Source organism: Rhamphochromis sp. 'chilingali' (genome assembly GCF_963969265.1).
Source record: "Rhamphochromis sp. 'chilingali' genome assembly, chromosome: 17".
Taxonomy (NCBI): domain Eukaryota; kingdom Metazoa; phylum Chordata; class Actinopteri; order Cichliformes; family Cichlidae; genus Rhamphochromis; species Rhamphochromis sp. 'chilingali'.
In genome coordinates, this window is record NC_137944.1 from 7,782,339 (window position 1) to 7,806,871 (window position 24,533).

Consider the following 24,533-nt stretch of genomic DNA (forward strand, 5'->3'; position numbering starts at 1 on the left):
CCAGTATATCACTGATGCAGAACGAAAACAGCAGAGCAGTGGGTGCCAACGACCAACTCCCAGACAACAGCCGGTGTCAGCATAGCCCCTCCCAAGAACCCTCAATGTCTATATGTATTTAAAATTTAAAGGTGGGCACAGACAAACAGCCACAGCTCCTATACCCTATACAAAATGTATTTCCGGGAAGAGTTAGTGAAACAAAATAATCAGCTGTCTTATTGTGTCTTGTGATACAACTTACATACTCTTTATTGCACAAGGTAGTAACAATCGATATTGTTGCATCTGTCCATCATCAGCTGTTTATTTTTGTTTTTTTCTTCTGACCAGCTTTCTGCACCACCTTTTCAACATCCTAATAATGATTACCACACAGTTTGTATGTGCAAAAATGAAATACATTCTTTGTAATTAAAAGCGGATTAAGTCTGATTTAAAGAATAATTAGTGGATCAACACTAGGCTGCTTAAAAAGTGTGGAAGGGCAATAGAGAATTTAAGAATATTTTCTTATTACAACTAGTAGTTTTCAGTTTACTTTTAGCTAACTATCATAATCTTGATGCCTACTCAAAAGAAACACTTATCCATCTATCCATCGTCTTCAGCTCTTATGTAGTTGGGTGTAGAGGAGAGGAAGCTCAATGCTATTTCCACTGTCACTGGAAGAAGGTACACCCTAGTCTTAGGACAGACAACTTTTCACACTCACATTAACATCTATGATTTAGAAGCACTAGTAAACCTGAAGACCTTGTCTTTGAATATATAAAAACACACCATGAGAATCAATTTTATAAAAAGAAATCTGATGACTCCTCTAAAGATAAAAACACTGAAGTACAAAATAAATTATGTTAACAATGAATTAAGCTGTACTGTAAACATTGGATTTAAAAAAGAGGAAGGGGAAACAAAGGAAAAAAATTAATGTCCTTTATACAATGTGATTTTCTGTATTTTGTGTAGCTGCTGAATAAGATTATATTCATATGTTCCTGGATGATATCCAGTTCCAAAATTTTGCTCTTTGATTTTTTCAAAGTAATGGCCCCAGTTTCCATTGCTGTCTGCTCCAAACCCAAAGACGCTGACCTGGACAAAAAAAAAAGTTAATACATAAGAAATAAATAATGAAAGTTAAATTTCAATATGTCATATAATTTCAGCTTTGTCACAAGAGCTAACTGAACTAACTACAAAGAACAGAGGCCCCCAACCCCCGACGGCAGCCTCAGACTCGCAGAGCTCAATACCTTTTTGCTCAGTTGGAATCTCACCAACAAACTGGATCACCTGCAGTTTGGTGGTGAGAATGTCTGACATCCTCACAAACCAGCCTCAGTCAGTCCGACTTGACCATTCCCCCCAGGGCTGCATTTTCAGCCCCTGCTGTACAGTTATGATTGTACACCAACCCATCCAAACAACGTCATCATCAAGCATGCCGATGACACCACTTTGGTTGGGCTCATGTGTGTTGGAGATGAGACCGCATACAGGGAGGAGATAGAGAACTTGTCCCACTGGTGTTCAGCAAATCATCTGAAGATGAACGTCCTTAATCCTTTAAGACCTACCATAGAACCAAGTCCACCAGAGCTTATCTTTATAGTTTTACATTCTGTAGTGCCATTTCAAGTTCCTATACATCAGTACAACCGTTATAGCCCAAATATTAATAATATGTATGCATTAAGTCCATAGTAACTACATAAATTGCCAAAAAATGAAATAAACTACAAAAGAATTGAAAATCTTTTTCCTGCGATAGTTCGCGCTGAGGTCTATTCCAACGTAGGAAGTGTTTTGAACAGCTAATCGGATCGGCAAAGTGTGTTTCTGGAATATTACGTTTTTGTTGCTGCAAATGCTTTTTATGCAATTTTTGCAAAGCTATATGTGGAAGGAAACCGTGACCTAGGGCAAGCTGATGGCATAAGATGTAAGTACAACTCCTCCGGTTTCATATGCAAAAAAAGTTATTGCGCTAGCTTACGTGGTTCCAGTTCTACAGCGATTTAGAAATAGTTATGCAAAATGGAGCGCGCCCACTCCAACGGGTTTTAAAGGGTTAAAGGAAAAGAACTCACAAGGCACAGAGAGGTCCTCACCCCTCTGATTAAAAACACAGAACGGCTGGAATCTGTCCCCAACCTCAGGTTTCTGGGCACCCACATCTCTGCTGATCTCACCTGGACCCAATACACCAATACCCTGGTAAAGAAGGCCTAACAGTAGGAGAGCATGCTCTCCATTGAGGGCTACAATTGAGAACAGGAAGGTTGCACAGAGTGATTAACACTGTCAAAAAAGAATCATTGGCTGCCTTCTGGCACACCAGGATGCCAATAACAACAACCTTTATTTGTCACATACAGAGTACAGAGTACAACATGTAGTGAAATGTTTGTGTCCGAGGTGCGGACAAGCTGCAGACGTAGCTGCGCCATTTTACAGCTTGGTTTTTGTTTTGTTTTTTTAGCATGTGGGGTCTAGCCAGGACCATTACTGGGAATAAAACTAGCGACTCCCGTTCCAAAGGCAATAACCCCCTACCCACACCTCACCAATCTGAGCCACATTCTTGATTTTTAGTTCACAAAGACTTCTCATAACCACTCCTGAAACTTTGAAGGTTTTAGCTTTTTATACAGTGAAGTTACAGGAGGATAAAAAAAAAATCAGGTAAAATGTCCTTCGCTTGTTAAAATAATCCCGTCCGATACCACGTGAGAATAATAAATATAACATTTTCTGTTGTAACCCTCAAACTGAATGGTAATGCTGTGGAGGTATGTAATAACAACAGGGGAGGTCTCAGTGTCTCACTCCAACTTTATTAACTGACTCTCAGAACTTCACATATAGTAAGCGCCAAAATCTCCACCTCAGCACTTCCCTTCAACTTGGGTGTGAGTGGAGCCACCTGGTGGTCCGCTACACATACCCCGCCCTGAACACACAGTCAGGTCTCTATTCAGTCCAGGACCCTGGGCCTAAGCAAACCCGAACGACTGAACCTGGGAGGGAGAGAACAGGCAGAGGAAGGTCCATCCCATGAACGAGGCTGGTGAAGGCGAGCAGGAAAGGCAGGAGGAGGCTCAAACGCCGGTGGTCCGGGGGTAGTTCTGGGGGGAAAATCAGAGTCTGTCAACCCCATCGAAGGAGGGCAGCCACGGCGAGGGGCCTGGGCTGGCACTACATTACTGTCCGGAAGAACATGTGCAGGTTTAAGTCTGTCAACACACACAGTCTCCCTTCGACCCCCAAAATCCAAAACAAAATGTTTCTGGCCCGGTTCGATAACCCTGAATGGGCCGTCATACAGCGGCCGCAGCGGTGTCCTGTGGGCATCGTGCCTGACAAAAACAAACTTAGCAGTCTCTAAAGTCTTTGGAACAAAAGTGTCAGGCACGCAATGGTGCACCGGACCAGGAACCCGAAGCGAGTACAAAAGCGGGTTGAGAGATAGCACCGATGGATCGAAGCAGGGAGGAGGATTTTCAGGCAAGAATTCTCCAGGCACGCGGAGGGGCTGACCAAACACTAGCTCAGCTGGGGAAGCGCCGAGATCCTCCTTAACCGCATTTTGCACAGAGAGACAATGTATTTATAGGAATGTGTGGTGTAGAATAAACCGCAGTGGGCGTGTGTGGTTGGAGGGTGTATTTGCAGTGTTGCCAACAAGTAAGGAAAATCGCTTTTGGCTGTCCTAAAAGTCGCTAGAAGTTGCTAAATGACATCGTCACAAGACTCCAGTGACACCAGAAAAAGTTGCCAGATTTGTCGCTAGTCGCTTTTTTAGGGGGAAAAAGTCACTAAGGGGATTTGAAAAGTAGCTAAATTTAGCGACCAAGTCACTAAGTTGTAGTGATGGGATTTCCGTCTCTTTTTAGAGAACCGGCTCTTTCGGCTTGACTCACTAAAAAGAGCTGGCTCTTTCGGCTCGCAACCGGATCTTCAGGTTGTTTTGTTGCTTTAATTAATTATTAACAGCAATATAAAATTATGCACAAAAGGAATTACTAATGTAAAAACAAAACTGTGGTTTTATTTATATATGCTTGTATATAAATTTATATGGTGGCTCCTAGAGACAAATCACATACAAACTCCAAAAAGCACGTACAAACTCCAAGACACGTACAAACTCCAAAACACATTTCTAGCGTTAACTGAACTTCCAAAACAGAGCTACCTAGATCACTTAAATTACACAATTGAAAGCATATGTGTATTGTTTGTGTATTTATACACAAGCACTCATATATATTCAAATAATTTTAGAAAATGTTCATTTACCTGTTACTACCACACACCAAATCCAGTCATTGGTACTTCCTGACTTGCCACTAGGTAACAAAAGCTCAACACTGCCCCTAGCATCCTGGAGCACTTCTATTGTGCTTTGTACGTGTTTTGGAGTTTGTATGTGTTTTGGAGTTTGTACGTATTTTGGAGTTTGTATGTGCTTTGTCTCTACGAGCCACCGTAAATATACTTTTATTTATTCAATCCACATAAAATGTAATAAATAAATCATATAATACAAAAAAAACTACATTTCAACTTTTAACCATTTAAATTTTCAGCTTTTCCTTTTAAACAAATTTAAAGTGGAACAAGACAAAACACTGAAAAAAACCACAACACAATTAAATATAAATATGAAAAAATATGAAAACAAAAAGAAAATGCACATTCTCCGTCATATGGACCTACATGAATAAACTTTCTGAATCCTTTATCGTCCACAACTGAAAATAGTTGTGGATAATCACTATACCTTTCTAATGTGACGTTGTTGTCCCTGGCTCTCTTTCTCTCTCTCCCCCTCCCGCTCTGTTCCTGTGCTACTGCGAGTGTAACTACCGCCCCCCTCTTCCCAGCGCAAAGCACAAGGCTTGCGTGTGGAGTGAAGCGGAAAAAAAGTGCGAGAGAGAGGGTGAGAGAAAGAAAAGAAAAAACCACGGCTCCCAATGAGGAGCCAGCTTGCGTCGTTCACTTCAAATATTCTCTAAGAGCCGTTTCGTTCGCCACCGACACATCACTACTAAGTTGGCAACACTGTGATGATCTTCTAAAACAAAGGGGGGCCTAGCAAAAAATTTTGGGAACCACTGCTATAAGGATTTACTATACATGTGTTGGGAAAGTCAGCATCACAGTATACTTTGTTTAATTTCAAACAGGAGAAAGAGGTAAACAGCACATTATCATTCTTACTCTTTGGTCTTTGTAAATTTTGATTAAACAACAATAGCACACATCCCGTACATGCTATTGCTATTTATAGTGGTTTAACCTGTCAAGGACAAAAACAAAAGAATTCTGCATCAAAGCTTGAAATCATAGATTTCCTGGATTGGTGGCATGATAGTTAGTGCTGTTGCTTCACAGTAAGAAGGTCCTGGGTTCAAATCCACAATCTGGCTAGTTTGCAGTTGTTTCTCTTTGGGTATTCTGGTTTCCTCCCACAGTTAGAAGTCATGCAGTTATTAGAGTTAGGTTAATTGGTGATTCTAAATTACCCGTGAATGTAAATGCAAATGGTTGTTTGTCTCTATGTGATAGACAGATGAGCAGTCCAGGGTGTACCCTGTCTTGTAACCTATCACTTCAGGGTTATTTTCCAGCCCCCCTGCAACCAGGATAAAGATAGGAGGATCGTAGTTGTTGTAGAGCCATTCACTTTTTATGGTAACCAGACTCTAGACATTATGTAATATGAAGACAACATGTAGTATTTAAGTGACCAAGTTGTATTGGGGTAAAAGGTTTTGAATAGTGTTGAAATAAAATGACAAAATTGTGAAGGATTCAAATATTCTAAGAACTCAACTTACTTCATCTAAACATGTTTCAATCGCATTTTATGAACACAAAATGCACAGGTTTATTGAATATGAAAAAGTTGTGTTGATTTAACTCAGTTGTTTAAGTTTCTGCGAAAGCAAAACAATTGCGTGCAACCAATGTCCACTATTGAATTAAGTAAATCCAACATGGCCTTTTTTGTTAGTGTAGATCCAAAATAATGCAATCAAAGATGTAATGGACAAAAATAAAATTACAATTCTCTGGGGGGGGGGTTTTAGCATAGTTGGCAGTTATGGCATATGTACTTATTGCACAGCAGTCCTTATTGCTTCACTGGTGTTTCTTTGACTTTTGGAATGTTATCCTACCTCATCACAAATCATCAAGCTCAAAGCCAAAGCCATGAAGCCAGTAGATGGATAAGCACCCTTCTTTAGTAACCAAACTTGATGAATGTGTTTCATGAAAGCCGGATTGAGGATCATCACCTGGTAATTAAACATGGTCATTTATTCTGCGAATAATGCACAATATAATCTTTTAACTAAATTATATTTGATATATGAATATACAGTTTGTCATTTTTGTTAAAATATAGAATAATGTACTCACCAAATTCTTGTTGGCTAGGCTCTGTTTGTTTAAATCACCATTTTCTCTGTTGGAAATATGCTTTTACGTTAATGGCATATATGCTAGAAAAGGAATTAATTAGCAATTATGTGATTAGAATCATTTAACGCTAGATTCCGATTGAAATGATAAATGCACACAATAATGAATTTGTTAAGCTTTTCACAACCCTAAATATTCAAGTGTACTAAATATATATTCTAAATACAAAAACATAAAAAGGTAACAGCAATGTTTGAACTACCCAACGTTCTCAAGGAGCCACAAAAAATCCTCCATCTTGAATGGAAAAAACACAAGGTGAGTGGTGTGGTCCAATAAGCTAGCAGTCTCTGGATACATGACACGATGAGTTGTTTTGGTACCAACATCCACTTCAAAGCCTCTGGTCGGCCCATAGTTCATTCTAAATTATACATATTTAACATCATGCAGTTAAATCATATTTTGTGAATAGAGTCAATACAACAACATTAGGGGTGCAACGATACTCGTATCGATATTGAACCGTTCGATACAGTTCTTTCGGTTTGGTACGCATATGTATCGAACAATACAAAATTTTTAATTTATTTTATCAACTTTTATTCTGACGATGCAGTCTGTGTTGAGAGCTCAGGGGATGAGATGAAATGAGATAGCCTTTATTTGTCAGTTGCAGGCCTTTTGCCAACAACCAAGATGACAGACCTTGCCGACCGTACATACAATACAAACATCACATTGGGGAGACAGGTCAGGCCAGGTAGCGAGGAAAAAAACATCGAAATGTGTAACACAAAAGGATAATACAGGAATGCACAGGTATCAACACACCATAACACAATAAACACAGACAAGCAACATGGTAAAGTGTTCCAGTGTGTACATCTGATCTGGGACCGCTGCAATCTTCGACTGCGCCTCCAGCTGACCCGATGTCCACATCATGGGGGAGGTAAGGGTTGGAGGTGGCGTTGGATAGGGAGAGTAATGCGTCAGTGAGTGCTTACCAGTATCAGTATATGTATGTGTGTGTGTGTCCATAGTTCAGCTGAGACAGTGTCCTTCGCCCCGCCAGGCTAAGTAAACAGTCTTCCAGCCAACCCAGGTGGCCTTGTAGGGAATGGGAAGGAAAAGACTCAACACAGTCGTTATCAGGGAGTTTTTGTTCAGCTCCAGCCTTGAGCCCACAGCTGGCGCCGAAGGGGTAGCCGCATTATGATGGTGATTTTTCTTTTGCAAACAACTCATGAGAATTTCAAGCTGTTTTTAACACTCCGACACTGGTCTCTCAATCTCCCGTTAACTCATTCACTGCCAGCCATTGGCAGTGAATGAGTTAAACCCATTGACTCATTCACTGCCATTGACGGCTATAGACGTCAATGGCAGTGAATGAGTTAATAGCTGCGAGTTTCTCCATGATGTTATTAGCCATCGATTCTGTTCGCTCTTTTGCTCACATAGCAGATTCTGAGACCTCACGACCGCAGCCAACTGATCCGAGATGTAATCCAGCTTCCGCCCAGAGATGTTGTTCTGAGTTGATTCTTTCCTGATGTAATCCAACATACATACGCTCAGAGGTGTTATTCTGAGCATTCACTGCAGTCGTAAGCGCCTCCAAGCTCTTAATAATAATAATAATAATAATAATAATGGATACTTTATTGATCCCCATGGGGAAATTACTTGTTTTTCTCTGCATTTGACCCATTCACTCAGTGAAGCAGTGGGCAGCCCACTAAGCAGGCGCCCGGGGAGCAGTGTGTAGGGACGGTACCTTGCTCAGGGGTAACCATGCTGCCTTCAGTGAGTCCTTTCTGAGAAGTTGCACCTGTCGTTCCAATCCCAGCGGGCAGCCTTGTGGGGGTTTGAACAGCCGGTTCCGCTCTCTTAATTCTCCGATAAGCCAGGGCCAAGCCAGCTCCGATCAGCAAGAACCCTGTTATCATGGTTCCGAACAGGTAGATATCTTCAGCGTCCTCGATCGACAGTCCCGCCAGGCACACAATCCTCTGCCACCCGTCCATCGTGTATCCGGCAGGGAAAGTCCCTCCCGGGAACTCAGGTTCTCCCGAGCCCAGACTTCTCGTTAAAGGGTGTCAATAGCATTCAGACACCAGTTGATCAAATCCATAATTATCTTTTAGGTTTTAGACACAGACTGTGAGAGAGTGTTCCAGGGAAAGTAATGCAAAAAGACACGAGACTAGACAAGGACATAAGAACTAGCAGGGAAGATAGGGGAGAGGAGAAAAAGTGCGTCCGCCTCCTCCGAGAGCCAAAGAAGTGGATCTGCGTTTGACTACTCCGCCTAGGCTGCACTGTCGAGCGCAGATCCACTTAGCGCAGCGCAAGCTAGCAAGACAGAAGCTAAGCTCATTGCAACATGGCAAATTAAACCTCCCCCACCCTCATTCAGATCTGGCCTTTGGAACTATTTTGGTCTTCATGTGAAGTATGACCCTGAAGGTAAGCGCGTCATGGACAAAAGTAAAACGGTATGTCGGATGTGCCACGCAATGCTCAATTACATGGGTGGGAACCATGCTCGTTAACGTGTTGACGCCGTCCAGCCCCACGCACGGGGCGATCCGCGGTAGCTCGTTAACGGAGATTTGCCTTGTTGTGGCGTTAATGTGATTTCAGATTAACGCTGACAGCACTAGTGGGAACACAATGAATATGACTGCACATTTACGCCAACATCATCCTAGTGCAAAGACAAGTGGAATCAGACAAAAACAACAAGCACGCATGCTACAAACTTTACCCGAGTCATTTAGACAGCCGTTAGCACATGATTCTCCTTATGAGCACATGATTCTCCTTATGCTGCTGATAATATACCCCAGAAGAAGCGTATAGTATAGCTTTTATTTTGGAAAGAGCCATTTCTCTGTAATAAACTCTCTTTTCCAAAGATGAGTGATTTCTCGATCAGATAGATTTATGTTTTTATTACTTTGTTGTTTCAGCAACATTAAATTTAAAAACTGTACTTTTGAGTTAAAATATATATTTATAATTTTAATAAATGACAAATTAAAAAAGCATGAACATTTTTTTGTATCGAAAAAATATCGAACCGTGTCACCAAAGTATCGAACCGAACCGTGAATTTTGTGTATCGTTGCACCCCTAAACAACATAATAGTCAACTCTAAGTAAAAGTGAATGTTTGATTGTATTCTATTTTACCTTATTACGAAATCATGCAAATCAATCAGAGGTCCATAACGTGATCCATTCAAATTACCAGAATTCCCCACTACAGCACAAATCCTGCAGCGATCAGGCCTGGGTTCTACATCTTCTGAAATGATCGGTAGCATCTCAAACACCTTGTCTACTGTTGCATTGAAGAAAGCGAAGTCGTATTTTTCCTGCTTTATTTTCTGACAGACATAAGAGAGGAAAGTTAATAAAGTTAATGGAACTGGTAACCAGCAAGTTTTACACTTTTTTTGTCAACATTGAATATATATATATATATATATATATATATATATATATATATATATATATATATATATATATATATATAGATGGATATCTCACACGTTCCAAGTATATGTTTCAGTGGCTCCAACAGTTGGAAAAATATAATGAAATGCAAAGTTAATCAACATTTGTTTTGTTTAGTGATCATTTAATTTACCTTCCACCAGAGGAAATCATTCTCTGAGATGCTGTGTTTTCTTGGCAAAAAGGGTTCAGGAGATGCATCAATCTGTTCCCTAAACCAAGGATCACCATCTCTTATACATTTGAGACAGGAACAAAAGCTCGACTTCCAGGGCCCAAAGGAGTAAACAGATAAATTCCATGAAGGACTGAAAAACATAGGCATCACTGCGATGCACAGGAGTAGGGAAATAAGAACCCCGGATTTTTTCTGTCTGTAATTCATCTTTAATGAAGAACAATCTGTGGATTTAGTGAGTGGAGAAACATTCAGGTGAGTAAATCTAAGAATGTAGACAATGTTACAAAGAAGCCTACAACAAAACACTATCCACCGTTTCAAAAGCAACCTTGGTGACATAATCTGGGGACGGCATTGCATAATCAGTGCTATATGTGAGGGGTTTATATGTGTTAACTCATTTAAAAGACATTGCCTTTCTACTTAAATAGCATAACATGACACCCAGTAGAAAGGAAAACATCTTGGACAATGTTTATTTAATATAACATAGAAAGACGCTTTTGTCACGGCTGGGGCGGCAGTCGTGTGGAGGGTGAGAAAGGAGGATCCAATAGCAGACAATGGCGGAGGTGCAAGTGGGTTTTATTTACAGTGCACAAAACCAAGGTGTGGGCAGAACCGAACATAAACCTAAACTGGGAAAACTAATACAAAATGGAGGACATGAAGCGAGGAGCAGAGAGACACGAAGAAACATGGAATAATGCAGACTACGCGGGAAGTTCACAGAGAAACACAGATGACGCGACGAGAAGCACAGTCAGACACCAACTATAAATACACACACCAGGTAATCAGGAAATGGTACACAGGAGGGGACACAGCTGGAACTAATGGGCATAACGAGACAGACCTATAAAGTAAAACAGGAAACACCCAGACTGTTTTACAACACAAAACTCGGGGACCCGTACAGAGCACAGAGGGAGACACAGGTAGGGAAAATAAACACGACAACCAAACCCCAACAACCAATACAAATCAGAATAACTAGAAAATAATAATCACAAACTCAAGGCGCTGGGTCACCGACCCAGGACCATGACAGCTTTGAAAATATTTGATAATTAGATTGGTTCTTATAGTGTTCTCTTCTGATCTATCAAACCACCAACATTCCACTTAGCAGATGACCTGCTCTACCTCCTAAAAACTAAATGATCCTATTAACCTGCTAAAGAATCAAACAGAAAGACACAATTCAGTCACACTATAATGCTAACATGTTTTTTAAATTTATATATTTAACAACATCTGAATAAGTTTTTTTAAGAGGTTCTATAAAGCTTGTCATGAGTAATTAATAGTGTTAAATGTAATATATTTTCTCTTACCTTCAAAAGTAAAGGAGGTAGAAAGCAGGCAGAGAGCCTGTGAAAGATTTGAATTGGTGAGCTACTATTCAAATAGTGGGGTTTATTTTTGGTTCTAGGAAAGCTGAATTGTTTGGGTTGTTCTCAGAATTGAGAAAAGAGGAAAAACCTGTCTGTTAACTGTGCAACAGCCAGTGTAGTATTACCTGGGAGGGTTTATTTATGATCTGTTTAACCCATGAAAACCATACATGGAAGGAAACCATGTATCCATGTCAGATTATTTTTGATATGAGCTTATGAATGTAGTACCATAAATAATGAGAAGAAGAAGCAGAATATCACATGATTTTATTTGTATTCATTATTATTATTATATTTCTTAATATTATATATAATTTAATGCTAGATGGGAAAATGAGTTTCATTCAGTTTCATTTTTGAAAATGATGAATGACTGTTATTATAATTATATTTATTATTTTATTATTGTTTGCAGTAGTTCACCTGTGCTGAAGCTGATGTGATCTACTCCTTTACCAATTCTAATTGGAGTCATTCATACCAGTCATCTCTTGTATAAAAATTGATGCTTTTTGAAATGTTTTAGAATGCCATTCAACCTCTATACACAAACCAGAGGGGAGGATTTGTTTGTTTTTTAATTTTTCATAGTACAAGATGATACTATATTATTAAGAAGGTACCAAAGATGGTATGCTACATTAATGGAGAGAAAACCTCCAGATTCAGACAGCCTCATATGAGCAAGCACTTGGTAACAGTGGGAAGGAAAAAATCTTATAAGAAACCCTCTGCATTGAACTAGACACATTACAAACTGAGGAAGATTAGGAATAATAATTTTTAAATGCAACGTGGTGCAGAAACACCACAGAAATCTTGATAACCTCAAAATTCTTGTGACCATGCAAAGTTTTTCACTCAAAAACTACTCTACCTACTGTATTCTACCTGTATGTGTGGATGTGGAGCAAAGCTTAGAGACGAGCAGGAACACCTTTCTTGTTTAGGGTCAAATTGGTTTGATGTTTGGAGGCGGGCAGTGACGAAATTATAACTTGACCCAAATGCATGAAAGAAAAATGATTTTTTTTAAGGATTTTGCTTGGCTAAAAGTTCCATACGGTGTGATTCCTTTGTCATGTCCTTAATAGCACGTAATATCCTTTTTTGCATTTTCCTGTGGAAAAACAACAATCTCATGCTTACGAATCTCATGAAAATAACACAGAATAGACATTATGAATAAATACAGTCACAATGGTCAAATGTGACTACCTGCTCCTTCACACACACACAGGTGTACAAACAGGTACTCACAGACACACACTATCTTGGTTGGCTGCTGCCTTTAAGCATCTCATGTGTTGTTGGCTTTGTGTGCCACTCAATAAGATTCAATATTTATTATTTACTGCTACCTATGCTTATGTTGGTTGTTGCTGTAGTTTCCCTTCTCTGCTGTTTTCCTGTTTTGCAAAGCAAATAGAGAAGCAGATTTTCAGTGTCTTTTCTCTCTATCCCTCTTTTCCTCTATTTTTCTTTCCCTCTCCTTCTGTTAACTCTCTTCCCAACTTCTCTTTAGTCATATTGTTTCTCTTTTCTGTCCTCGAGTTCTGTCCTTTCTGATTGTAATAACTTCAAATAAAAATAAATTATAAAGAGCAAATAAACTATGACAATCAAGTGGACCAATATAGCAAAAGGTCCACTTGAAAATAATATAAAACTAAAGTAAAACAAAATAAATGAAGACAAAATAAACAGCTGTAGAAAAAAGCAAATAAAACATTAATGCCTTGACAAACTGCTAAAATACACCACATGCAAATACAAACCAGTTCTACACAAGTCTGCACAAGTTCCAGTAAAGACAAGCTTATGCTTGCCACAGTAAAGTAACAGTGCAAATCCTATTCAAAGCAAAACAAGCAAGCAGAGCATGGCTATTAAAGGTTTCACTGTGAAGCAAGATTCATAAAAAAAAGTTCTGTGTCACAGAGGTGGCTGCCTTTTTTACAAGGGAGAAGCATTAGGGTAGCCACAACAAGCTTTTATATGGTCTGTAGTTGATCATGGTACTGCATGTAAGTTAAAAGACTTCATCCGTGATGAAGTCATGAACCAATAATTTTTGATTACTCAGTAGATACTTATTAATGATGCATTTAATTCTCACAGCTGCCCCAAATGCAGGACTCATAAACAAAGGTTAAACTATAAAACAAAATTACTGCAGAATTTAAGGAAGGTATAAAAACAAAGAAACAAAATCAACAAACCTTCAAAGAGGGAAAATGTGAAGGAGGACATGACAAAAGGCAGAGGGAAACTGAAAACTTAAATATAAATAATGGATAATGAGAGGATATAAAACTTGAACCAAAGTACAAGAGAAAAAAACCCAGAAAAAGTCAAATAGGAAAAGAAACTCAAACTTGACCCTGTAGACTGTGACAGTAATAATGTTTTGCTTTTTTATTTTTTTGAATTTCAGAAAGTTGAAGATGTCCATTGTTAAATCCTCCCAATTGATTGAATCTTTGGACTGAAGGAAGGACAATACTCGGTGTATAAATGCTCAATCAACAGTCTTTTATTCCATACAATTCAACACTTTATGAGCATAAACCATGCGGATGAGGAGACATGCATGAAGAGGGTCACAGCAAAATCTCAAAATGGTGGAGGGTTACTCAAACTCTTATAGCCTCTGATGGCCCCCACCTAGTCGTAAAAACCTAAACATACATACTTTCTATCTCCCAGTGAGCCTGAGTTATGACCTTGGCTCCCTGTTTTTCTGCTTCCAACAAAGGTGGGGGTGAAGCTCCTGTGGAATGTGCTCTGTGCTCTCTGCACACAATATTCTCTCCTTAACTCGGCAGTATGAAATGTTTGTTCAGAGTTCGTCATGCAAAGTTAAAGGCATGTGCCTATTTCCACATCACGCTGTGCACCACGTTTACAGGAGATGAATTGCAGAATGGCAGATAGTCAGATTAACGGTATTTTGTCTCTATCTTCAGGTTTTACATGCTTACATTTACACACGCAGTTACTGTCCCTCTATTTAGAAAGGCAGAGGCGTCACGGTGTGATTATTTTACATGTTGTTGTTTTCTGTCCTGTGTAATAACATTCAACATTGCTATCAATACATTTTTCAAATAATGCCTCTCTGTGCAAAATGGGTTTAAAAACATGAACAGCTGTGGGATACTGTTTGTCTGTGATTTGAACCAAGGGAACAAATCCTGGCAGGATCAGCCTGATATTATTCATATCCCACTGTAACTTTACTGTATAAAGAGCTAACATCTCCAAAATGTCAGGAGTAGTTAGTCATAGAACTAAAAATCAAGAATGTAGGATACTGTTTGTCCGTGATTTGAAGAGCCCAGCGCCTGCTCTCGACGCAGGGAAAACCAATTCTGCAGGGGAGACCTACCTTTGCACTTGTGCAATTGAAGCCAAAGGGAAGATATGCTTCAGAAGTGCGGGCCCCACACTTTGGGAAGGTCTGCTCTATAACAAGAAGTATGGTGTGGCTTACAGCAGTATCATGATTCACTCATTCACATTATAGGCATAGGATAACATATGATAGCATAATAATCTCACACCATGAAGAGTCCAGAAAGCTGCATAAGGCTGTCAGTATATTTCATATCTCCAGGGCTTTCTGGAAATGTTCCCACATGTCACTGGTGTGTAATGATGCAAAATAGTAACCACAATTAAAGTTAATCACATCTACAACAGAACTGCTGCAGATAGATATTAGCAATAATGGCATGGTATAAAGGTTTCCAACAAAAAGAAATTTTAAAACGTACAATTTTGTCAATATTTGTACCTTTTTGTATATTAACAACAAAGGTAATTATAACATTTCACTATAAACACAACATGAGTAACAAACAATAACTAAATCAACGTTGCAAGGCAGGACATGTGATCACTGCACTTTCCTGTTTTTTTGTTATTCATGTTGTGGGTTCAAGGTGATTCTTTTTAATCATGTTTTTGTGTGCTATATCCACACCTGTAATCACACCTCTCGACATGCCTCTACTTTTTTTCCCTTAAACCTCCACCCAAGTTCTTAGAACTCTCATCGTACTACGGCCTTCCTATAGGAGGAACGTTTTTAGAAAGTCCCAGAACAGTATGTCAAGTCTTATTATGGGTGTGTGAACATGTTGTTGCAATGAGCATAAATTGGAAATAAATCCAGGCTAAGAGTGCCAGTTTAGTTCATGGTGTGAATAGGCAATAAGGCAGAAATGCAGTGTCCCTGGTCCCAGTCCCACTCTGCACCTTGTCCCTAACCCAAGGTAATCCAATTCCTTCTGAGTTATAACATTGACAAGATTCTCAGAAAAACAATAACTGTGATCTTGACCTTGAGGTGAAGCTGAATATTTTTGCTTTGAGATCAACGTCGGCGTAATTTGAACTTGTCTGCCAGAACCACGACAAAGACTCCGGTAAGGAAGGGGGGGATTATCTGGACCAAAAGCTGGCCTTCTACTGCTCCTCAAATTGATTACACAGAACATCCTCTGAATTGTGTCTAAACTGATCATATCTCTGCTTTGTTTGATATCCAAGAAAGATTTTGTCAATGAAATGTCTCACGGTGACATCAGCATGACGCATGAGGATGAGACAAAAGTTTCCAGTTCAAGAAGTTTCTGCACCACACCTGACAACATGTCTTTGTGTCATTATGTTCTTAACTTTCCTCCTGTTCCAGTAAAGCAGAAATGGTGACTTGAGACTTGCAAATGCGGAGGTGTCAGATGTGGTATTGTAAAGTGATTCATTTAGACTTTAGATAGCTCACGGAAAGACACATGACGCAGACAGAGCAGACATGGAATAAAACGTAAAGAGAGGAACGACACAGGAGACAGTGATGAGACAGAGACAAGAAAACACGAACTAGAAATAAACTTAAAGGCAAAAAGAACTAAACTCAAGACTAAACAGTAAAACCTGAACTTCCCATATGGAAAAGATATATATAAATCTTATAAAGTTTGTATCTGTCTTGTGTGAAACTTGTATGAAAAGCATATAAGAGTGAAAACAGATATAAAATCCCTTGAAAAATTATATAATGAAACTTGTATGTTTTGGATACTTACTAAAACAATATATGAAAGTAATGAGAAAGTGGCCACTTTCATGAGTAAATCATGTAAGCCTTATATGATTTACTCATGAAAGTGGCCACTTTCATGAGTAATCACATATAAGTTTTTATTATTTATTTTCCATATGGGTTAAACATCTTAGAAAATGCAGCAAAGGAATCATATTAGTAGTAGTAGTAGAAGTAGTAGGGTCTACCTTACAATATGAAGCACTTTGAAGTGACTGTTTATGTGACTTGGCACTGTATAGACAAAATTAAACTGAATGTAAAACTGAACTGACTGCAAAATAAACATGGCCCTAAAGGCTCTGCCTCCCATTCTACGTTTAACCTCCTCAGACCTGAACTCTTCCACAGCATGCATTTTTAATTTCTCTTTGATATTTGGGCATATTGGGGCCCGATGAATGTGAAAACCAAAGAATTACCTTTTTTTTTTTTTTACCCAATGTTTGTTTCTAAGAAAAATGAGAGATTGGATTAGATTCGATGAAACTTTATTAATCCCTCGGGTGGGTTCCTCCGGGAAACTCAGTTTCCAGTAGCACAGCACCAACAGAAGTTGCATCTTACAGATACAATAAGGGGAATGAGAGTAAGAATATAAGCATAAATATACCATATAGACACATGTACACATATATAAATACAGAATATATAATATGGATAAATAGGATTGCACATTTGAGTGAGTATATTGAATAGTGATTATTGTACATTCGAATATAAGAAAAAATATTGCGAATATTGCACAGTGAAAAAAAGCTCTACAGCTGAGTTGTTCCCGCTCTCCCTAGTCCCCCTGTTTGCCCTCCCTCTCCCCTCCAGTGAGGAGTTAAACAGTCTGATGGTGTGTGGGACAAAGGACTTTTTAAGTCTGTTGGTTTTTGACTTTGGGAGAAGCAACCTGTCGTTGAATAGGCTCCTCTGATCCGTGTGCAGAGGATGCCCAGCATTGTCCATAATTGTCCAGCAGTTTCTTTAATGTCCTTTTCTCTGCCACTGTCACCAGAGTGTCCAACTTCATGCCGACCACAGCAAAATTGAGCATTTGGGTCTAAATAACCAAAAATGTCATGTCCACATATGTGGACGCCAGGTCCTAGGAGGTTAAATACTCTAGGAACCATCAGTAAGCCTGCAGTCTGAGAGCAAAGACACCTATACTACCACATCACCAGTATTGGGGTCAATTACACTCAAAAAAATAACTCTTTAAATGAACATAAAAAAATCATGGAAAGAATTTCCACGTGATTAAATTGCTTTATTTTAGCATTATGCAATTCTGTTACTCCAACTTAATGCACTCAAGTTGGACCAACTTAATTAAAGATTGATGAATCAACGTATTTGCTGCATTTTGATCCAATATATTTTAATAGTGTTGATCCAACTTAAAGAGTTTTGTTCCAACTCAATTCAGTAGGTTTTCTCCAACTAATTTACTAAATTTGGTCCCAGCTTAAGTTAATTGAGTTGAACCAACTCATACAAATTAAGTTATTCCAACACAAGTCTTTAATGCTAATAGAAAGCAATTTAATCACGTGGAAATTCTTTCCATGATTATTTTAAGTTAATTTAAAGAGTAATTTTTTGGAGCATTTAACAAAGTCTAGAGTCTGGTTAACATACATTTCACTATTACATCTAAAAGGTAAATAAAAATTTGTCATACACATCTTTTTGTTTTCTCCAATTTATTGAATTTATAGCAAATTTCACATAATGTATAAAGAATACATGAAATGCAAGTACAAGTTACATAACAGAAAAAAAGTAGTGGACAAAGTGGAAAGTTAACCTGTTAAAACAATTTTTTAACAACAATGAATGGCTGAAGCAGGTGATTTTCCGATGACCAATACAACTACTTTGAAGGTCAACAGATGCACTTTCAAAAAAGAAAATATCTGCAATTATTTTAGGTTCATGGTCCAGATACATGGTGTAGCTGTTGTAATGGGAACATTTCTCAACGAGAAAATAGTGTTTTGAGAACCTGTACTTTGTGTGCTGTTGGATAGTTTGTGTGCATCTAATTCCATAAGAATCTTCTGCAGGACCTCAAAGGTGTACCTGAGTTCCAGAGGGTAGCTCAGGTTCAGTGAATAGACCAGACCAAGCAACATTGTCACTGCAAAAACTACATTGCCCAACTCACCCATCACTTCCACCCCCTCTAGAACAATCACAACATCCTGAGGGTCATCGCCAGGCTCCGCACCCTCTGACCGAATGACACAGATTCCAAAGACTGTCTCTGCTATGGCAGTGGCGATGCTTTTTATCAACTTCCTGTGACAATAAAACAAACAAAAAAGAGATAATGATTTCTCACTAATGTCCATTGCAAACAGTTTTAAAAGTAAATATCTGTTTTACATTAATGTAAAATACCTAAAAGCTTTATTCATTCAAGCCTTATAATAATGTAAATGTAATCAAAATTGACTGCCCGATATTTTTCCTGACTCATGAGAAGTTCATTCAATACCTCAACAATGTCCTGTCTTTCAAAATCTTGTGATAGGGGTGACTGTGGCACAGGAGGTAGAGCAAGTTGTCTACTGGTTTAATCCCTGGCTTCTCTAATCTGATACTAAAACTATCAATGGGTAACATACTGAACCCCAAGTTGCTCCTGATACATCCATTGAAGTGTAAATGTTACATAAAAATCTTGTATGAATGTGTGTATGAATGAGGTTATTATAATGATATTATAATAATGATAGTATAAAACACTCAAAAATGGTGTGTGTAGTATCCAGTGAGAAACTTAAAGCTCTTACTTTTCCTATTTTAAAAGGTATTTTTTACAGCCACCGGTAATTTATAGGAAAACCCCATCCCCTGAAACTTTTTGTATGTAGTTCAAGCTTATCTTTGATCATCTCCTTAGTTAAGGATACAGGCAAGTTAACATACCAGGTAATTCTTCACCAGCTTCTCAGGATCTTCATTCAGGTACACGCAAAGACCTTTGGCGATGTATTCTCTTCTGATTTCAACAGCATCAGTCTTTATACACAGAGGGGGAAAAAAAACAAATATATACGGAAATCCATCTCAACGACCTAGCAGTGGGATTAAAGAACTTTTAGTTGAATTACCAGGAATTTATGAGAAATACAGAGGCTATTGTTTTACGGTCTTAATCTTTTCAAATAGTATTTATGCATTTTAGACAAGTCTGTCATTTTAATATTGTTTTGTAATTTGTGTATTAATTTAATCATGCCATACCCCCAATTCAAGAAAGTTTAGATGATGTGTACATAAAATCAGAATGCAATGGTTTCTTGGTCTCAAAACTATATGTCACTTACAAATGAATATATTACATTTTTAACATGGGAATGTGATAATTTTTAAGAAAAATATTAGCTCACCATGAATTTGATGAACTGGCCTGCCAGCTCTCCAGACCTTTCACCACCTGATAAGATTAAACATTTATTATCTTTACAGGAGGGAACTGCAAGTCTCCAAGTTTATTAAGTAGAAAAATATTTAATTTCAAAAAAATTAAAAAACAGCAAAACATATCTGTTCATGTTTTGTCTTTCCTCCTCAGTGTACTAAAAACACATAAATTGTTAAATAAACCACTGTCCATCAGCAACTTACAAACTTACAAATTTCAACAACCCACACGTAAAATGTAAATTTATCACAACAGTCTCTGTGGTAGAGCCAAACTAGCTTATGTGCAGAGGTTAAGTTATAAACAATATCTATATTTGGAGTAGCTAAGTCTTTCATATTAGGCTATCATGCTAGCATGACATTGTGCTATATTCTTGCACTAACGTGTTAGCTAGCTAGAATGGCATAAACAAACAGATTTTTTTTTTTTTAAAAAAAAACAAAAAAACAAATGTGAATAAATAGAACTGAAAAGAATCGACAAACTAATGATGCCTTTGTGCAAAAAGTATTTTCATCAAGATGGATGAAGATAGATTCACTCTTACCTTTCCAAGATGACCGTGAAGCAAACCATGTGCTTTCCTGCCTCTTGTTGTTTAGAATCTCACGTGATCTTGTGATATCGCGAGTCTTTAAGGCAGCTAACCACTCTTGTTAGATTTTATCATGTCATATCAACAAGAATAAATTTAAGAGGCGCTAAGTTGGTAAATTTCTTGTAGATCTTATATGATTTTATTACGTTCACCTTAGAAACATAAATTCATTGTGTTCAAATTACATGTTAGAGTCTTGTAAATGCAATAACCACCAAATTTCACTTTTTTGAGTGTAGATAAGATGGGGCCTGATTATTCAAGACCTTGTATGTAAGGAGATGAAATTTCAATTTGAATGTGGATTTAACAGGGAGCCAATGAAGGGAAGACAGTTTTGGAGAAATATGCTCTCTCTTTCTAGTCCCTGTCAGTACTTTCACTGCAGCATTTTACTTGTTTAATATGCAGATTGAACGACAGTGTTGCGATCCAGAGTAAGCATCTGTTTAGGCAGCAGATTTGTAAGATTTTTAAGGCTGAGTACAATAACCTCGGTTTTATCTGAATTTAGGATTCAGGCATGAGTTTAGCTCTTTAAGACATTCCTGATACACACTAATTGGGGTATGTGGGTAGGGCACTTGAGAAAACTACATAGTCGGACATTGTTTTGGCAAAGTTACACATCGATTCACTATTCTTTTTAGTGAGCTCCGATTCCCGTACACAAGTGTGATTACTGAGATCCTACTGAATAAAGTCTGCATTTGGTCTGGTCCTATAAAGAATGATTGTGAGGATGTTCACCTTTCATAAGAACATGCGTGAGCAGGAGAAGAAAGCCATCATCACAGACGCTTCATCACCAGAATTCATGGAAACAGCTGAAACTGTTGCTTTTCATTGGAGTGTTTCTCTTGTTTTTTGTTTACTGTTTATATCTGCTAAAACAATAACTGGCAGAAGAAATGTAAATGGATATGACTGGATATGACATGCAAGTCGATTTTTCCCTTGGTGCATTGCAAGAGAGGTTTTACATCTGATTGCCTCAAGGCCTTATGATATCCTCCACAGATTTATGATCACCTCTTTCATTGAAACTTAAGTGTTTTAATCAACCTTTTTACACCTGTGGTGTTCCCAGTCAAATGTGACCACCATAATGACACCCATGGGTATCCAGACTATATTCATCCATCAGACAGAAAACATCCCCATACACCTCCCCAACTCACTCACTCACACACACATTTCAGACTGAACAATGTCTTTTGCGAGTACACATCTTTTTTCCCGCGCTTATGTGCTGATCCGCCTACTTCTATTGTTCATGAGTACTAGGGTTTTGGTTTCTGATTTCTTGTTCTTCTGGGTTGTGATTTGTAGCTCTTAGGTTTAATTCTGCCCTCGTGTTATTCTCTTATTCCCTAGTCAGTCATGTCTCGTGACCCTCCGGTCCCTGTACTGTGTTAGTATTGTCTCTGAGTTCAGTCTGTGGATTTCCTGTTTTACTTTGAAGGTCTTGTCTCATGTTAGTGTATTCTGCTTTACGTCCTTGTCTTGTCTAGCCCAATGAGTCCCAGGTGTGTGTCAACCTGTTCCTCGTTTCCTCATGTGCCTCCCAGTGTATTTTAGTCCCTGGCTGTGTCCCAATTAAGAGACCGCACGCTTGAAGTACACATTTTAAGTGTGATTACGTCACCGCCACGCGACGACGGCTGTCTGCATACTCCAAATGCGCCGTCGATTTCCCCAAATATCAAGCGTGGTCCGGTGTACGCTTCGTGTTCCCATATATCCCACAATTCATAGCGCGGCGGTGGGTGTGGATAATTTTGCTGCAAAATACGGCAGAAGGGAGCAGCCGAAGAGTTTTGGTTTTTTTTCCAAACTTTATTGAAATTATAAAGCGAACAGTCAGTCATTCCAGTTCAGTTTGTACAGAAGACATACAAGGCAAATAAGAGTAACAATATACAGTACAAAGAAATAAGAAGGATAAATAAATAAAGCGGAAAAAAGAAAAAAAAAGGGGGGGATGTGACAAACTTCATAACAACTTTGTATTTGAAAGTTGTGACAGCTCATTCGTTAAACATTTCTGAATGAATTTCAATCAATGATAAACCTTTTTTATTGGAAGTTAATTTAAGAGAGTTTAAGTAATATTCAATTTCAATCAAAAACAAATTAAATGATGGGATTGAGTTTTGAAATTTACATTTATGTATGTGGAATTTCCCTAATAAGATGGAGCGGCCGAAGAGTGAACTGTCAAAAGTACTGAATATAACGTAACTTATTTATGTGCAAATGTTTAATAATTAAAGTCAGTCATATATCCACAAACACAACAAGCTGAAAGTCAGTGAATGCTGCCAAATATCACGGCACAAGCAGGATCCACTGCACTGTTAATGTTAGCTATGTTATATTGCTGCCTCTGTTCGGTGGTGTCGAGCCAAACGGGATTTAACGTGTGTTTGAACGAGCTGACGGTTCACTCATTAAGCTGAAAGAAAGATGCTTTAATCACAGGAATCACACATGTGTCGACTGTACCATCTGGGAACTGTTCTTGTTTAGCACTCGTAATAACACAAACACTAAATCCTCCTTCTCTTGTGCTGTTTTGTAGCAGTGTCTACACCTGAGACACCTGTCTGTCTGTCCTGCACTCTCTCTCTCTTTCTTTCTCTCTGATTGTGTAATAAAAGTATGAACATGTATTTATAAGTTACACTTGTGTTTGAATCCTGCAGCTTATCACACATTTGATTTCCATGTGTGACAACTGCAAGTGTCCAGAGTGAGGACAGACTGAGGGACCCACTGCTGCACATCACCTGTGAGGCTTTGCACCCCTGATGATCCACCAGGAAAAACTCAGCAGTGTGTGAGGAAGAGGAGGAGGAAGAGCCAGCAGCAGCTGACAGATGGAGAGAATAGACAGACTGTTCCCTGTTTGTGAAGGACTGCTAGAAAAGTTTAACATAACTAACTGTCTGTCCTGAATCAGTCTTATTAGGTAATGTTCAAATAATGTTATCATCCCAGTGTTTTCAGTGTGGGAGAAAGTACTCAGGGCCTTCAAGTTACACACTATGAAAGGGAGAAACAAGTTTAATATTCAGAAACCTAAAGTATGTATCAGCAGCAGAATGGACCTAAAAATAAATGTTTGTTTGAGTTCTGTGAAGCTTTGAGTATTTTGGATTAGTAGTACTGCTGTGTTTGTTGCATCATATTGCTGTAATTGTTTATATGCTTTATATATTCTGAGCTAAGTTGATCTATAGTGTTACATCATATTCTATAAGGATGTTATGTGTTTGTAGACTTTCAACCCAGTTTGACCCATTTAGCAGAAGCCAGCCTGTTTAAGGCTCTGATATATATATATATATATATATATAACTTTAACACCCAGCACGCCCCTGCGGGCGGTTTATCCCTCAAGCTCGGGTCCTCTACCAGAGGCCTGGGAGCTTGAGGGTCCTGCGCAGTATCTTAGCTGTTCCCAGGACTGCGCTCTTCTGGACAGAGATCTCCGATGTTGTTCCCGGGATCTGCTGGAGCCACTCGCCTAGCTTGGGAGTCACCGCACCTAGTGCTCCGATTACCACGGGGACCACCGTTACCTTCACCCTCCACATCCTCTCGAGCTCTTCTCTGAGCCCTTGGTATTTCTCCAGCTTCTCGTGTTCCTTCTTCCTGATATTGCTGTCATTCGGAACCGCTACATCGATCACTACGGCCGTCTTCTTCTGTTTGTCTACCACCACTATGTCCGGTTGGTTAGCCACCACCATTTTGTCCGTCTGTATCTGGAAGTCCCACAGGATCTTAGCTCGGTCATTCTCCACCACCCTTGGGGGCATCTCCCATTTTGA

The 24,533-nt window shown here is 38.8% G+C and overlaps 2 protein-coding genes and 1 long non-coding RNA gene across 3 annotated transcripts in view; 1 reads left to right on the forward strand and 2 right to left on the reverse strand.

Moving 5' to 3' along the window:
- Positions 1-24,533, forward strand: part of LOC308384236 (uncharacterized protein) — a 352,712-nt gene that overhangs the window by 294,311 nt on the left and 33,868 nt on the right. The window lies entirely within an intron of this gene.
- On the reverse strand, positions 918-10,357 carry LOC308384841 (CMP-N-acetylneuraminate-beta-galactosamide-alpha-2,3-sialyltransferase 1-like; the record flags this gene model as incomplete). Its single annotated transcript, XM_080863473.1, has 6 exons — positions 918-1,098; positions 6,195-6,314; positions 6,439-6,484; positions 6,704-6,865; positions 9,646-9,842; positions 10,106-10,357. 6 exons carry the CDS (start codon positions 10,355-10,357, stop codon positions 931-933), a joined length of 945 nt encoding a protein of 314 aa, XP_080719599.1. The 3' UTR covers positions 918-930.
- LOC308385012 lies at positions 17,979-20,902 on the reverse strand. Its single transcript, XR_013969438.1, has 4 exons — positions 20,644-20,902; positions 20,059-20,105; positions 19,595-19,687; positions 17,979-18,961 (listed from the first exon to the last, which is right to left on the reverse strand). It is a non-coding gene; the product is annotated as an uncharacterized lncRNA (long non-coding RNA).